Raw genomic sequence first — 17,252 nt, forward strand, 5'->3', positions numbered from 1 at the left:
AAAACTGCTTTTTGAAAAAGCACATTTTATTATGGATTTTTTTTTTAAACAGTAAAATTATGTGAAAGAGGAATTTGTGAAATATATCAAACAATAAATGTTGTGTTTTCATGGAATTTTGCTAAATAAATAGATACATTTATTTATTGATTTATTTAATTACTTAATTCATAATTAATTAAATTAATTATTTAATTATTTCATAATAAAATGGTACATTTAATTGTTGTTTTATTGAATTCATTATTTATTTAATTTTCAGTAATTTGATCCTCAATAGTTCTAGGTTGTGGAAGTTGCAGATGACTACCACTATCTAGTATACAATTCTGGGACTCTACAGAACCACTCCACCTCTTCAATCCAGGCGCCTAACTTCTATTAAATGCATAAAGTGTGCTTGTCTACACAGCGTATCTTGATATATGCTTGGTTATAACACTCTTCTCCATATATTACTGCTGCCATGATCAACACAAAATTTACACAAACATTTAATAATAAAAAAATCAAAAAAATCACTGTGTAACTAAATGCTATTTATGCTATCAAAATAACGCAGTTTTTTTCTGAATGAAGTGGAATCTAAAAAGTCGAATTTGCATAGAAAAAGTGTTTTTGTGTTGAAAAGAATGAAAATGAAATTATTATTATTATCACTATTTCATTGCATTAAGCTTCTGGTTAAACTGGATTGCAGGTGCTAAGTGAATAATAAAATATATATATATAAAAAAAAAAAAGTGCTTAAATAAAGATTATGCGCTTTTTAGTGAATTCACCCCTCAGTCTCATTTCCTCCCAAATATAAATTGATTCATCATACGTGCCTCCAAATGTACATATCTCTGTCAAACCTGGTATAATTCATTTTAAAAGGAGAAAGAAACTACCAAAAACATCATGATATTACAATTTTGTTTTAGCAACTTGATATTTTCACTTTTTTAATTTATTCTTAAAATAGTTCATAATAAAAAAGTATTTAATGTAAATGAATCTAAGACTTTCTGAACTGTCTCTGGAGGTGTCAAGACTTGGAGGTGAGCACTGTGCAAACAAACACAAGCACAAAAATCAATCTCAGAAAAGCCGAATACAAGAGCTTTTCTCCGACCCTTTACAATACAAAAGCTAAGAGTAGATTCCATGTTTGCTTTTCTGCAATTAATCAATTCTTTCCTTTGCATTTTGTCCATTTTCTTCCTTTTACTTTATGTTCTCGTAGTCCTGTTTTCGAATCTGTGAAAGGAAAATTGCTACTTGAGTTTGAAGTTTATAAGACTGGACTGCGTTATGGAGCAGAGCATTACCCACATTCTACATCTGTCATTTCCACAACGTTATTCATGTTAAATAAGATTCTCTACAAAGGTACAACATATAAAACTGTTAAATATATAACTCGTAGACCTTTTCAAAATACATATAATGACATCTCAATCCTGGTAATCAGAAATGACCATTTTTATGTTCTTTTTTAATATTTTCTGACGATAAGCAATGGGGTACTCTTCCATTTAACCTTCTATGTTTAATGCAAACTGTCCAAAATGTTGCTACTGAAAAATGCTAATTAAATTTCTTGATGTGTTTATGTGTACAGTATCTATATCCTTGTTGTCCTTGGAATACAGTGCTTGGTTCAGTTCAAGGAAATGTCTGTAAAGTATTAAAGGTTCTCCTCAGATTGTGATAAATGGGAATGTTCGACCCAGTCATTTCAATGTTCCATGTCAGTGTTTCCATTTGTAGACCACAGCGTCATAGCAAAGTCTTTCTATATCTATCTCTCTCTCTCTCTCTCTCTCTCTCTACATTTAGGTTTATATTTATTTATTTTTTCTTTGCCAAAATTGTTCCTTTAGAGTCTTTCCCTCAGTCCGCGCTCAAATAGTCAATGTTTTTTTTTTTGTTTGTTGTGTATAATTTTTCCTCTTTGGTCTGTAAAAAAATGAGCGCCAAAAACGTACTCCAGCAGAAAGCCATTTCACAGTCTCGGATTGGGTCGGAATCGCTGGTGGAGTCCCATAAAGCCTGTGTCTGATTCAGTCTCAGACAGGATATGCGCCTCATTGTCCCATGCTGCACTCTTAAAGTCCTCAAGGCTCCTAATGTCTGTGAGGCGCTTTGTGAACGTACAGTGTGTTCTCCGTGGCACAAGGGGGTGCTGCCCATTTACAAAGCAGAGACTCAGACAGGTAGGCAGAGGCAGGTGTTAAGCCAATGAGACATAGCAAGTATCTACAGCAGGTGGGCGAAGCTGCAAGATGCCTCGTCTCGTAGCACTCCAGGAACCCCTCCCACTGTTAGGACACCTAGATCAACCAGAAACACAGGGAGTCAAGATTAATAAGACAGAGACACTTAAACCAGCAGGTATTTTTTCCAAGAGGGAGGTAAAACTTAAACATTTTAGACTAGACTAGTGGCTATAGGCCTCTGGGTGCAAGTTCAATTAATTTTAATCTGTGACGAAAGTCAAAGATATTACAATTATGTTGTAATCAAGCTAATATTTGAAAACTGTTGCATTCCTCAGCACCTGCCAAAGAAAATGCTCAGAAATATCAGCGCCATCTGCTAAATGGTCTACTGCCAGGCTGGAAAAAGGCACCAAATCCTGCCAACATGGGCTGCTGCTTAATTTACAATAATGAACTCTTGACTCTTCCATGGGGAGCAGATATTCATGGATTTAGCAGGTGCTGCATGAAACATTACCGAGTCTGAATACAGAATAACAGGGATAATCAGGATGAAAACGAACTCAGGAAAGTGACAAAGTGACCCAAGAGTGTGGAGGCTAAAGACAAGAGCATGCTATTGTTAATAAACTGCATGAAATGAAGCCACTATAACTCCTGCTTTACAATCCCATTATGCTCTAGCAAAGTTTTAGCAATTGGCTTACAAGTGAATGACCATGCGCAGATGTTAACAAAAATTAACTAGTGACTATGTTTTAAAGCCTATGACAAGGCTTTAGAGCAGGGATGGGCAAACTCAGTTTTGGAGGGCCACTATCCTGCAGAGTTTATCTCCAACCCTTATTAAACTCACCTGACTGTAGCCTAGTAATCCTAAATACATTGATTAGCTAGTTTAGGTATGTTCGATTATGGTTGGATCTAAACTCTGCTGGACAGTGGCCCTCCAGGACTGAATTTGCCCATCCTTCCTCTAGAGCAGGGGTTCCCAAACTTTTCCATTCCAGGACCCACCTAGACAAGAATAATCTATCCATTGGTGGCAATGGCATATGATGCTTTTGGGAAACGCATCCCAGACCTGAATCAGCCTTTTGTGACATTTGAATTTTCCGGTGTAATGCGATCTCATGCAGAATGCAGAGCAGTGATTGGAGTAAACGAGTTTCTTCTTGGTAATAATGTGCACCAAACCGCTTAATGAACCGAGCTGCTCTGAGAAGCTGAAAATTGTTATCACAAGAAGTCGCACGCGCGCGCTTCATGAAACACAATGCTGACATATTTATCTAATTAAATTTGAAAATCGTACTAAGCAATATAGCGATTTCTATTTAATGTTGGTACATCGCACAACCTGTTTGTATGTGTCATTCATGAAATGTAAATTTAGCTGCAGCCAATAGTGACTGCGTGACCCACCTCTTCCCAATCTGCGAACCACAAATGGGTCGCGACCCACAGTTTGAAAACCCCTGCTATAGAGGATTGCTAGAGCAGGAATGCCCACTTTAAGAACTTTAGGCAAGATTTTGCTTGTCCATACAGTATGCTTTTGACTTATGGTATGTTTACACGACAACAATGTACTTAAAACGAAAGTTTTTCCTTTGTGTTTTTCGCATACAGATGACAAAATGTTTCCCATTCACACGGATCTGCGAAAACAGTTGAAAAAGCTGTATTATTCATGCCAGGCCAGTAGTTGGCGATGTGACTTTGTAAAGAAAAACAAAAAAACAGCATGCCTATGACTGAACACGTAATACTCATGTGCATTACGTCACTGTTTTTGCAAATTTGCGTTTACAAGGAGACGATAATGATCTACAAAAATAGGGGCTAAACAATAACGTTTTCAAAAACTTGCACAGTATAGTCCAGTTACCATACTAGTAGATACTGGCCAAAAGCTTATTTGTTGTTTTCAGCTACTTCAGCCTTTCTACTTCAAAATGTCACATAAATAAAAGCTGTTACTTGCCATTTCTTTGTAATAATTTGTGAAATTGTCTAACAAGTAAATACACTAATCCTACACCATTTTCAGTGTATGTATTTTATATATTGTATATTTAATATACTGGACAGCTGCTATTAAGATGGATGGAAATGCAAACAGCAGATCATTCTCTATGTAGTGTCATGTCACTTGGTGGCGCTATAATTGAACAAAACATGAAATTGTCTCTAACTACAGTATCGTTGGTCTGAAAATCAAACATTGTATTTGTTAACAATAGTTAATGCCCTGTGCACTAACATGAACAAACAATGAACAGCTGCATTTTATTAACTAATGTTAACAAAGATGAATAAATACAGTTACAAATGTATTGCTCATGGTTAGTTTATGTTAGTTAATACATTAACTAATGTTAACAAATGAAACCTTAATTTAAAATGTTACCAAATTATTTAAATATTCAATATTTTTTACCCAGCCCTATTTATTTACATGTGGTTAACAAACTCTGAGCTGCAGCTGGACCTTAAAGGAGAACTCCGGTCAATTTTAACATTGAGCTAATTTTTTTGTCAATTTGGAGTGCTGTCAATACAGAGAACAACGACAAAAATCGGTGTTGCCTACACCGTGTTATCCTCTTTTTAAAATTTGCACCCTGTTGACTTCAATGGGGCAATATTTAAACCTGCTTTTAGCCTCTTTACATCCTTGATGTGTCATTACAAGTGCACAGGTCATGTGAGTGATTCCTTCAGAGTGAACACGAGTGAATCTGACTGCAGTAGATGTGAAAGATATGGATAAAAATGATGTTATTTAAGCCAGCGCAAATACCTGTGTTTACATCCTGTTTTCGGTTGAAGTCCAAAGTAGTCGATTTTCGAGTTCACGCGCATAGGTTTAGTTACCTATGATCACGCGCGTGAACTCGGCAATCGACTACTTTGGACTTAAACCGAAAACAGGATGTAAACACAGGTATTTGCGCTGGCTTAAATAACATCATTTTTATACAGATTTTTCACATCTACTGCAGTCAGATTCACTCGTGTTCACTCTGAAGGAATCACTCACATGACCTGTGCACTTGTAATGACACATCAAGGATGTAAAGAGGCTAAAAGCAGGTTTAAATATTGCCCCATTGAAGTCAACAGGGTGCAAATTTTAAAAAGAGGATAACACGGTGTAGGCAACACCGATTTTTGCCGTTGTTCTCTGTATTGACAGCACTCCAAATTGACAAAAAAATGAGTTCAATGTTAAAATTGACCTGAGTTCTTCTTTAAATGACATTTACCATCTCTGAATTTGCAAAACTCTTCATACCATCCAAGTTTTGGGGAGGTTAAAGTCAGCACACACAAAAATGGCTAAATATTATCCAGACAGAAAGTTTAGATGATTGGAAAGTGATAAATATTTGCTGAACCCAGCAGTATCCATCAGAAGTTATAATGTCGGTGTAGGGTGAAGGGTTTGAGCTTGCTAAACTCCCTCTGGCAGAATATACAGCTTTGCCCCTTGAAGGAAATTCATGCAAGCTACTGGATTTATCTTAATCATGCTTTTCATGTTGCATTTTCCCAATAAACAGCATGGGAATTGCAGTAACTGCTCCATATGAAGAAATGAATCACATAAAATAACTGAGGGATTGTGTAATGTAGTTTCATTAATAATTATATACAGACTGGTTCCCTATTAAGGAACTTACTGTACATGACAGTTTTTAACTTGCATGTTTCACAGTCTGTTTTCAGAAGCTGCTGCATATGTTGGCTAATGTAACTGTAAAATTGTTGGCCGGTTTTTCCTAACAGCATCCCCAAACAAGGTTGTGGAACCTTGAAAAAACAGAACAAAAAAAAAAAAAAAAAAAAAAAACAACAACTGGAAACATAGCATTTTGGTACCAAAAAAAAAAGGTATATTGTCAAATTTAAAATATTCAAAATTCCTATAGGAAATATAGGAAATATAGGAATATAGGAAATAAGTAAATATCATCACACACATCATTCTATCAAATGGAAATGGTCTTAAAGTATATTATATTATATTATATTATATTATATTATATTATATTATATTATATTATACTGTATAATAACATATATTGTCTTAATCATTATTACCCTTTTCATTAAAACCCTTTTAATGCCACATTGTCTCTGCTTTTTTGTTTCAGAAGAGATCTCAAAAATTTCAAACGGATACTCAAACAATAAGCCAAAAGTCTCAAACATGTCTCATCAACATACTGTGTCTGAGCTATTCTCACCATATACGTTTTAAAGCTCTAAGCTCTTACAATATGACAACAGTTGTTTAACATGATACAATGTTTTTTTATTTATTTATCTAAAAATATCTGAACAAAAATAAAACCTTTCCTCTCGATATATATATATATATATATATATATATATATATATATATATATATATATATATATATATAATATACATACACACTAGTCATGTGAAATCTACATGTCGGGCCCCATGAGGAGACCAGCTCCATTGAAAAAATAAAATAATAAGTAATAATAACATTAAACTTTAACTTCTTCTTTTTTTTTTTTTTTTTTAAATAAGAGGTTACCTTAATTATGTATACATTATGTTTGTGTGGTGAAGGCTTAAAATAAGAGCTACTCAATAGTAGCATGTCTCTTAACAAATTACTCGGGCTGATACTTGGAACAGACTCTTTTGGCAGCTGGAAATGGGAGGTTGGCAAAGTAACAAAGAAAACTTGTAATGGCTGCCTGGATTGTCTGGGTTAAATAACCAGCTTGGGCAGTGACGATACAGAAGAGTGGCACCAGCTCTGCAAAAACCAACCGTTCAATTAAGTAATTATTATTATTTATTTATTTATTTATTTTTTTTTTTTGCGTTCATAAATACTGCATGGTGTTGAAACATGCCCCAGTCATGAGTAAACGGCGGTCAATGTGTATCTCTCTAGGAAGGATTCAAAATGGAGGTTCTTGTTCTCCAGTGCTGACTTGGCTCCTTCAGACAGGAGCTGGCAGTGGGCGCTAATGGTTTGCAGAGGCCAAATGCTTGCTTGGAGGAGCAGCTGTCATCTCCATGGTGATGTTGTCCAAGCTCAGGCAGGGATATGTCCTGTGGTGCCACGCTGGAGCATGGGGATCAATTACGCAGACCCCAACACCCACAGCAGCAATGCCTTGGCATGTGGCATCCGTGACCTCCCCGTATTTTTTAGAACCCTCAGTCTATTCACTTTCCTTTTTTGCTTCAAACACACTTCAACGTAATGGTTAATGGAATAGTTCATCTAAAACTGAGAAGATGATAAAAAAAGTAATTATGAACTCTTCTGTTCCTTACTTGTATAATGTTTTTTCATTGACCACAAATGTAGAAATTATGAAGAATATTTATGTATCTCTTAGAACTTAAGTTCTTGGTGACCAAGTAACAACAGGTCATGGTAACCAAGTCTGTAAAGCTCCAAAAAGAAAAGAATATCAACACGGAAGTGTCATGAATGTAGTCCAGCAACATCTTCTCCACCAAAGCTCTTAAATCAATTGCCATTGGTTCTTGCATGTCCTATATGATGACATACAGGGTTTTGAAAGACATGTGGGAGAGTACATGACAGAATTTAATTTTTGGTTGAATTATTCCTTTCACTCCCCATTTACTGACAAATCTCACCAAACGACAGCACTTCAAACCATGGGACGCCCCTACATTTTCAAAGCCAGGCATCACTGATGAGCAAGCGTTTTCTCTGTTTGCATGTGAAAGATTGCTGATTACTGCAATCAGTAGTTCTCTCTCATCTCAAACTCCACCGATAATACAGATTCAAGGACCCTTTTCCATGGTTAAATACTACACAATCAACCTAATAGCTAATAGAATAGTTGATTAAGAGCCCTCTCGTTCTGATGGTATAATCAGAGAATTAAGGAGTAGTGTGGTGTAACCTTACAAAAGAGGAAACGTAATGAGTTCAATTAACAGAATCCAGAAGACCTTCCACATTTCAGAGGAAATGTTTAATGTTGAACCCTGGTATGCTGGCAACCCTGGTATGGTGGATAGCTAACAGCTAATTTCATCCCCTTTTAGAATCTCACCAACCAGCTAGTCAGATGTTGTACAACTAGTCGACCATCCAGACCCATCTTATTCTTTTCACATATTTCCTCCCATTTCAAAGAGCTGCATAGTTGCTCGGATTAAAAAAATACTGGAAATGACTTGAAAACATTAAACAAACTTAATGCTAATGTGGGGTCATTGTCTCACATTGTCTTTTTTTAGCCCTTCATCATTATATAATACTTCTGTTCACTCATCACCCTCCTTTGACTAATTTCAATTGTTCCTCTAACTAAACAGTGTGAGATGTCATCAGATAAGGTAAAGCTTCATCAGTGCCTGTATAATGACATTGAACCGCCCGCCAGAGATGACCGGCAATGCACAAGAGACATCTACTGCTTGTTTAATTTGTTGTTGTTGAAATGGAGGTGATGACAATCATATGAATCACTCAGGAGGGAAAGAAAAGAATGAGCAAATCACAAACATGATAGCGGTAATGACAGTTTATTCTAACAGGATGGGCCTACAGGGACTCTTGGGTTGATTAGTGATCATTCTCTTATTGAATAGCAGAAACTAATTTTAGCCGAGCATACTGGAAATTATTTGATGAGTTCCTTTGTCTCTTGACAATGGCTGGTCAATTAAAATGGTCAATTAAAAACAAAAAAACAAAATGCAAAACATGACTGCCACAGCAGTTTAAGCATGTGCCACTCGCCAGACCACATCTCCAACATGTTATGTTTTCCTATTTAGCACCAAAACTTTGGAACAGTCTTCCTAACATTGTTCGGGAAGCAGACACACTCTGTCAGTTCAAAGCTAGATTAAAGACACATCTCTTTGACCTAGCATTCACATAATACATTATAGACTTCTATAATTCAATGTTAGGCTGCATAGATTAGGTCAGCCGGAACCGGGAACACTTCCCACAAATCCTGATGTACTTGTTACATCATAAGAAGAATGGCATCTACGCTAATTTTAGTGTCTTTGTTTATCCCGAGGTTTTCCCGCAGCCTGCCGGATCCAGGCCATATCCAGATCTGACGAAGGACCTTCGCCTGGACCCAATGACAATGCAGGGCTGAAGTGCCAACTAGTCTCTCCCTATGGAGGATCCCTTTACCACTCTACAGATAAAGCCTTGTCGGGAAAATTCGTTTCGCGTACCTACCCCGAAGTGACAAAATAAAATAAAATTCTGTATCAAAATTTATAAGGAAAGACCAGTACTTTGTTTAGGCTTGGTTTGTAGGGAATTACAAACCTGCGCACATATATTCAAATGCACTTAACTATAGAACCAATTCTTAATGCGCATGTGAACACCATCAGTGTTTATCACAGGTTCACGTTTAAAGTCTGTGTAGAGAGAATGGTGTCGTCTTAGCGGCCCCTAATTTAATAACAAATGATCGTTGCAACGGAAGCGAATCAATCAAAACTAACTTTAGCTGGAAAATAACTTTATTAAAGAACCGCTATAAAGCCAAAACAATCTCTGTTACCTTAAATTATACGTTTATCTCTGTAAAGCTGCTTTGAAACAATCTACACTGATAAAAGCGCTATATAAATGAAGATGACTTGACTTGACTTGACTCCTCAGAGGGTGAGATGACTTGACTTGACTTGACTTATGTAATCGAAACATATATGTCCATTTACGCAAAGGCCTTTCTTTTGTTCTGTGTACAAATGCAGACTGTCTATTTGTATTTTTCAGCATCTCGCCCAATGAGTACCACATTTTCAAGAAACTGTGCCAAATTTAACAATAGTTCATCTATGAGAAATGTACCTTAAGACCCCTGTGTTCTGTTCAGTTCTTGCTCTCCGTTTTTGAATGCAAAAATGCGTTTACAAGACTGTACCGGAATACATTCCTTCAGACTCACTTTATTTCCAATGCTCATCAATTTCCCGTTCCCAGTGGATGAGTGATGCCTGGCAGTACTCTCACAACATAATACAAGGTCACTTTCAAAAACCTCCATACACTGTCTAATATCTACCCAACGTAACTAATACAGCATATTCTTACAATGCCCCAATCTGAGATGATTTGTCAATAATATCTTAAAATCTCTTGTAACAAATTAGCTCAAAGGAGAAATATTAATAATAACTCATAATTACCAATTATGATTAATTATTAATATTTGGGTCAGTTAATTAGATTAACTTTGAGGTAAGCTAAATTAATATTACAATCAATTAATCAGTTCCAATGAACTCTTTTGATTATTCATTTATTCTAAGAAAAGTGTATCTTTCATGGCCACGGAAAATAATTATTTCTTAGCATGTACAGCACTTAGAGCATGTAACAAGATCAAGATCTTTGTTGCAAGCAGAGGCTCAGAAACCAAATACATAATTGTGCACAAGTTTTATGAACTAAATCACAAACATAACTAAACTAAACAAACATACATACATTCATACATACATACATGCATAGGTAAAATGGTGAGTGTTATGGAACCGGAAGCAGGAAATGGAACTATGGAAAAGATCTATTTAACTATGAAAAGAATCATCAGCTTATTTTCAGAGCACCTCATTAAATTGATACTTGCATGGTATGTGCAGTGGGCAATTCTTGAAGTGGTTGAAAATTGAGTTTGTCGATGGGTCCGTGAGTGTCAAATGTCATGGTGGATGGAGAAGATGATGATGAACTTGCATGGTGGTTTCGACGCTGTTGTGGTTGGATAAGCACATGGCTGTTGTGAGTCGGAGCCTGCTGCCCTGGCCTGCTGAGGGCACGCTGGACGGCACGGCATCCTGAAGTGCCGAGAAGGTCAGGAGTTGATCGTTGCCCATTCAGTGATGGTAAAGTTGCAGTTTTCTGGATTGAAGAAAAGGCAGTCTGACTCCCTTTGGGAGCATGAAGGCATATTCAGGCGGTGCTCAGGCCTGCTGGGCCCTTGGGCTCCCCCCCCACTACCAACGTGAGGAGTAACAGTGAGGCCAGCAGCAAAGAAGCTAAGAGAGGGAAGGGCTAGCGAAAAGGCCTTTTAAAGCTTGACAAAAGGCACACCTTGCAGGCTGGCTAAACCAATCAGAAAGGGGGAATTTCTGAGTGTAGTTTCCTCTGTGGGGAGGATTTATGATGCTATCTCAAGTGTGGTTAGACATCTGCCTTCCCTCTTTTCTGTTCATTAATGCTCAGATAGATATAACAAACCCACACTGCATTCTAAGAGAAAGTGATGTATATCAAAGTGTGAGTCATTAAATGAGGATTAATTAGATAGGAGACATGATACGGTTAAGGTTACATTGACCGTTGGTTGTATAATAAATTACATACCATAGTATATACATAATAGTACACAAGAGAGTAAATCATTCACACAGTTTCTGGGATGCATGTTCATTTATAGATCAGTTCGTCTATGATTAATGCAGAAAAGTCTGTATTAAAGATTGTTTCTGTCATGAGGTTGAAGGTAGATGAACCCAAAAGCAGACTGAATGCTCACACAATTTATTGTAGACAAAACAGAGAAAACAAAACCCACGAGGGGGCAAAACAAGACGAGAGGCAAATAGCCTTGACTAAGACACGACTTGACGTTGACGAAGAATAGACAGTAACTAACAGCAAAACAATTCTCACTATACGTTAAACAGGATTCCAGACAAAGTACTCACAGAGGAATATCATAAAGATAGACCAGCAACGATAAACAGTGTTTGACAAAGTTTGACAACGTTTGACAATGAACCGACAAAGGACAGAGAAACACAAGGGGGTTATAAAGGGAGGCTAATAATGAACACAACAGGTGAAACTAATACGGTAATAATTACAAAACGAGGATGACAAGGGGGCGGGGTCAGAAACGAGACAACGCAAGCACATGGCCAAAACAAATGGCCATGTGCTGCACATGAAAACATGGGCCTGTCATGACTCTGCCGCAAGACAAGAGAAAATCAAGAACAAGATGGCAGAATCATGACAGAACCCCTCCCTTAAGGAGCGGCTTCCAGACACTCCCTAAGGGGAACTAAACACGAGACATAACAGACTGTGACAAGGACACAAACCAACAAAACATGACGAATAACAACAATGGCAAACATGAATAAACAATTACAGGGTTGGGGTGCAAAATCAAAAACAATAAACAAGGCAGAGGAGGTGGGGGAAACACAAAGTCCTTGGGGGGGAAGTCCAGGGTGGATGGGAGGACTGAGGGGAAACACAAAGTCCTTAGGGGGCAGTCCAGGGTGGATGGGAGGACTGGGGGTCTTGGGTCTCCGGGACGGGGGCTGAGGACGGGGAATCCGGGGGGACTTGGCTGGAGACGCATGAGGGGATGACTTGGGGGAAACAGTCCGAGGCTGGGAAATGACACGGGTGCTAGGGGAAACACTAGGCAGCCTGACGGGGGTGGAATCTGACACAGGAACAGAAACAGCAAGCGGCGGGACAGGAATCTTGACGAGGGACACAGGAGGGCGACACAACAGGAAACAAGACAGGGGATGCTGCGAGTGACTGTGGAGCAGAAGCTAGAACTGAGCTCCCCGAAGACGGCTCAGTACCAACGCTCCCCATCTCTGAATCGGGGTACGGCGCTCACAGCAGCTGACTGGGGTACGGCGCTCATGGCAGCTGACTGGGGTACGGCGCTCACGGCAGCTGACTGGGGTACGGCGCTCACGGCAGCTGACTGGGGTACGGCGCTCACGGCAGCTGACTGGGGTACGGCGCTCTTAGACTCAGTGGACTCAGGACAAGAAGACATGACTGACTTGATGGGGACTTCAAGAATTTGGACAAGACGTTTAAGGTATTCAGACAATGTTTCGGCAGCGACAAGGACAGGCATCTTTTGATGAGCTGAAACAGACCGCAAGACAGCTTCAGCAGCTGAATCAGCCACGGCCCTCTCTGCGGCGCTCACGACAGCAGGCTCGGGAACCATGCCTTCAGTAGCTGGTTCAGTAACAGAACCCTGAGTCGAAGCGGGCTGTGAGACAGCGCTTGCAGTTGGAGCGTGCTCTGGGACAGCGCTTGCAGTAGCGGGCTCTGGGACAGCGCTTGCAGTAGCGGGCTCTGGGACAGCGCTTGCAGTAGCGGGCTTGCAGTAACGGGCTCTGGAACAGCACTTGCAGTAGTGGGCTCTGGGACAGCGCCTGGGACAGCGCTTGCAGTAGGAGCGTGCTCTGGGACAGCGCCTGCAGTGGGAGCGTGCTCTGGGACAGGCTGAGATGAAGGACGAGAGACTCCTTTCCTCCTCTTCTTTCTCCTAGGTCGCGGTGCGGAAGTGATAGCCGGACTAGTGACCGGTTGGAGAAGCTCAGTGGGATCTGTGACTTGAGTAGGAAGGGCAGTCTCAGGCAGCGCAGACTCGGTCGAGGATGACTCTGACAGAGAATCCCACGAAGTCCGTCTTCCTCGTTTGCCACGAAGATCAACGAGTGTGGATGAGACCTCGGGAGAAGTGGAGAGGGCCTGCTCCCCTTGAGAAACGACAGCCAGGACCCGACCCTCCAGGATCACGGGCAGCTTGGCTGGTGGCGACAACACGGTGGGACCCTGCGGCTCCTTTTGACACAGACAGTTCACCATGTCCCGGAACGGGCGGTGGACCAGCCTCTCCCGTTCAGCCAGAGGTGGGGGAACCTTGAGGCCAGCAAGGAAGTAGCGATTTAGGTAAGAAAAACCTCCTTTCTTCTGCGACTTGAGCGTACTCTTTCAACAGCAGCTCACCCTGAGGGGGAATTGGGAGCTTGCTCCCCCTCGAGTCGGAAATGGTCTTGAGCCACCAATCTTTAAGAAGATCCAATTGCTGATCGCCAGGAGAAGACAAACTGTCTGCTGGGTTCTGCTTTGGTCGGTTCATTCTGTCATGAGGTTGAAGGTAGATGAATGGCGGAATCGTGGACTCCTCTTGCCCAGACGGAGATGGTTCCCAGCTGACCGGAGGTGGATCCGCACCACTGAGAGGAGTGGACACAGAGGAAATGGTGGGAGATGGTCACAAGAGAGTAGCAGGAGTGGCTAAGGACGAGACTGGAAAGTGCAAAATAGTCCAATGAGAAAGGCTCTATAGTGGTTGTGAGATGTGGTGGGACTGGGAGGCTGGGTAGGACTGACGGGACAGATAAAGATTGTCTTAACTGAAGGTCCAAACTTGGTGCTGCCAGAGTCTCAGTGGCAGGAGGATAGGCAGGGCTCTTTTCCTTGCCCTCCGATTCCATGATGGCTCCCTAGGCGGTGCACCTTGTCAGACTCGCGCAACTCAGGCTCCACGTCGATGTTGGGCTCACACCGGGGCCCCCGATGGCGTTGGCTCGCACCTCGTGGTGGAGAAGGGCTCGATGTCTGCGGTGGGCTCAAACTGCTTTAACTTAACCAATGGGTTCTGGCTGGGCACTGGGTTTGGAGTGGGGCAGGTGACATCATCAACGGTGAAGGATGATCCACAGGATACCAGCACAAACTACACAAAGGCAGCGAAGCTCCCTTGCGGAGCCTCCCCAGACAACTGGGCTCGTGTGGCTGTGTTGAGGCCAACGCAAAGAAACGTGCGGGAAGGTGGTCTGATGGTCCAAATCCAATAATTCCTCCAGGTGTTTCTCAAGGGAGCGTTCTCCCTGCTCAAGGCATAGTAGCTTTACAGCAGGGAAGTCCATGATAAACTTAAAAAAAATAAAATAATAATAATACATAAAACACAAACTGGAGAACAAAAACGCAATGAATCGCTGCGTCTATTTTTACTTTTGGGTTGGTTCTTCTGTCACGGGTTGTGAGGTGACAGACAAAATGCAGGAAGAAGACAGCCTTTAATAATCCACAAGGTAAATCCAATGACATTCCATACAAGGCACACATAGATGAGACCTGATAAAAACACACAATGCTTCCCTATTTTGTGGTTATAACTATTAAGAGTACAGTATGATGATTTATAATAAACAATGAACATAATTTTATCCACACAGTTATAATGGATTATATATATCTATTAGTTTCATATATTTTACTTTCCCAAGTCTCATAACTTGACATTGTTTACTTAAGACCTGCACAGTAGCATACTACATATTATGAGTGACCTTTTACTGCTTAAAGTGAAGTGATCTTTTACTGCTTAAAGTGATTGTGATGATCCAAGGGGCTGTGGTGCTTTGTTTTGCCAGTAGGTGTCTCTGGGTAACACTTTTTGTGTCTTCAGGTTAATTGATGTGTCGCAGGTGTGGAGAATTGGTTGATTAACCATGCTGTTTATAAGATGCTGGCTTTCTCACCCTCGGAAGGAGTGGAAACAATTGGGCTTGGTCTCTGCTGGTCTCGCTGCTTGGTGGACATGCTGACTTTTTACTCTCTCCAGTCAAAGGCTTGATGTGGTTGTTTTTATGTTTGTAGATTTTTTTCTTTTACTTTAAATGTAGTTATGTCTGTTTTCTTGATTAAATATTAAATGTTCCAAATTTGATTATGTGTTTGGCCTCCCCATTCGTGTTATTGCTCCTTGAGCCAAGGGGTTGTAACATATGGGGGCTCGTTCGAGATTAACTAAATTGGCTTAGGGTTTGGATAATTCTTTAATTAGGATTATGATTTGGACAATTCTTTAATTAGAGTTGTGATTTGGATGATTCTTTAATTAGAATTATAATTTGGATAATTCTTTAATTAGAATTATAATTTGGACAATTCTTTAGAATTACAGTTTGGTTTATCCTTTAGGTAAAATTATTGGTTGGGTAAAGTTGGGGAGTGCCATCTAAAAGTATTTTTGTTTTGATTAGTGGTTTTGGACTGGAGAGAGAATTGTCCAGCAGTTGCACTAAATTGCTCAGATGTTGCGGTTTGGACTGCATAAGCCAAAAATAACCCCGTGTTAGGCTGAAGAGCGCTTAACGCTTTTTGTTATTTTAGTTTGTTATTTTAGTTTGTTGTTTTTGGTGCGGCGGACGCGGGTAGACTGGTTAGCAGTTGAGCTGCATGTGGGCGTGCCGAAGACCAGGGTTGAGTATAATTAGTTGTGTATGTATATTATTTAGATACGGGGTGGCTTTAACAAATTTTTCTGACAGTTGAAGTGTGAACTGTTGGCTTTGGTGAGTATTACGTACTTTGTTGTTCAAACGTTCTTTTAGAAACAAAGAAAAATTCAAATGGATTTGTTACAGGATTTTTTCGTTGCTCCTACGATGGGTAAATTAGAGCGTCTTTCAAAAGAGCAATTGTTTAAAGTAGCCGAACATTTTGATTTTGAGTTGGCTTTAACAAGAAGTACTAAGGTAAAACCTCTGCGAGGGGCTGTAGAGGAGAAATTACGAGAGATGTTAATTTTAACTTCAGAGACACAGTCTGATGAAGAGGTACCTGAAGATACTTCGACACCTCATGCATTGTTAGACCCTAGCAGGTTAACCTTTGAGCAACAGTTAGAAATCCTTAGTATACAAAATAAAGAACGTGAATTGGACCGACAACTTGAATTACAGAAATTGAAAAGCCAAGAGCGAGAACAAGAACGCAAATTCAAAACTCTTAGAATGCAACAAAGAATGGAAGAGATGAGGTTGGCTCAGGACGCAGAACGGTTGAGTTTGGTCGGACAGGGAAAGCTTTCTGGTGGTGGTTCCTTGAATGATCAGGAAATTGCAGGGGCGCGTGGAAATCGAATGACTGGTCTAGTACAGATGATTAAACTCTTACCTAAATTCAATGATCGAGATCCAGATGTGTTTTTTTTCTCTGTTCGAAAGCTTGGCTGAGGATAAAGGCTGGAGCGATGCGGAACGTACACTCTTACTACAAGGTGTTTTGGAAAATAAAGTTCAGGAAGCCTTCATCTCCCTTTCTTCTGAAAACCGAAAGAACTATAAAGTAGTAAAAGAGGCTGTTTTGAAAGCCTATGAACTTGTCCCTGAAGCGTATCGGCGACGGTTTAGAGGTTGGAGAAAAGATGAGTGTAAAACACACGT

The 17,252-nt window shown here is 40.0% G+C and overlaps 1 protein-coding gene across 3 annotated transcripts in view; it reads right to left on the minus strand.

The window, feature by feature from the left end:
• Positions 1 to 924: 924 nt before the first annotated feature.
• Positions 925 to 17,252, minus strand: part of tafa5a (TAFA chemokine like family member 5a) — a 191,796-nt gene continuing 175,468 nt past the window's right edge. For all 3 annotated transcript variants that reach the window (XM_079868925.1, XM_079868924.1, XM_079868923.1), the window contains exon 4: positions 925 to 2,318. In XM_079868925.1, coding sequence (XP_079725051.1) covers positions 2,310 to 2,318 — 9 coding nt within the window. In that variant the 3' untranslated portion in view covers positions 925 to 2,309. The remainder of the gene's footprint in view (positions 2,319 to 17,252) is intronic.

Source organism: Squalius cephalus, assembly GCF_949319135.1.
Source record: "Squalius cephalus genome assembly, chromosome: 4".
Taxonomy (NCBI): Eukaryota; Metazoa; Chordata; class Actinopteri; order Cypriniformes; family Leuciscidae; genus Squalius; species Squalius cephalus.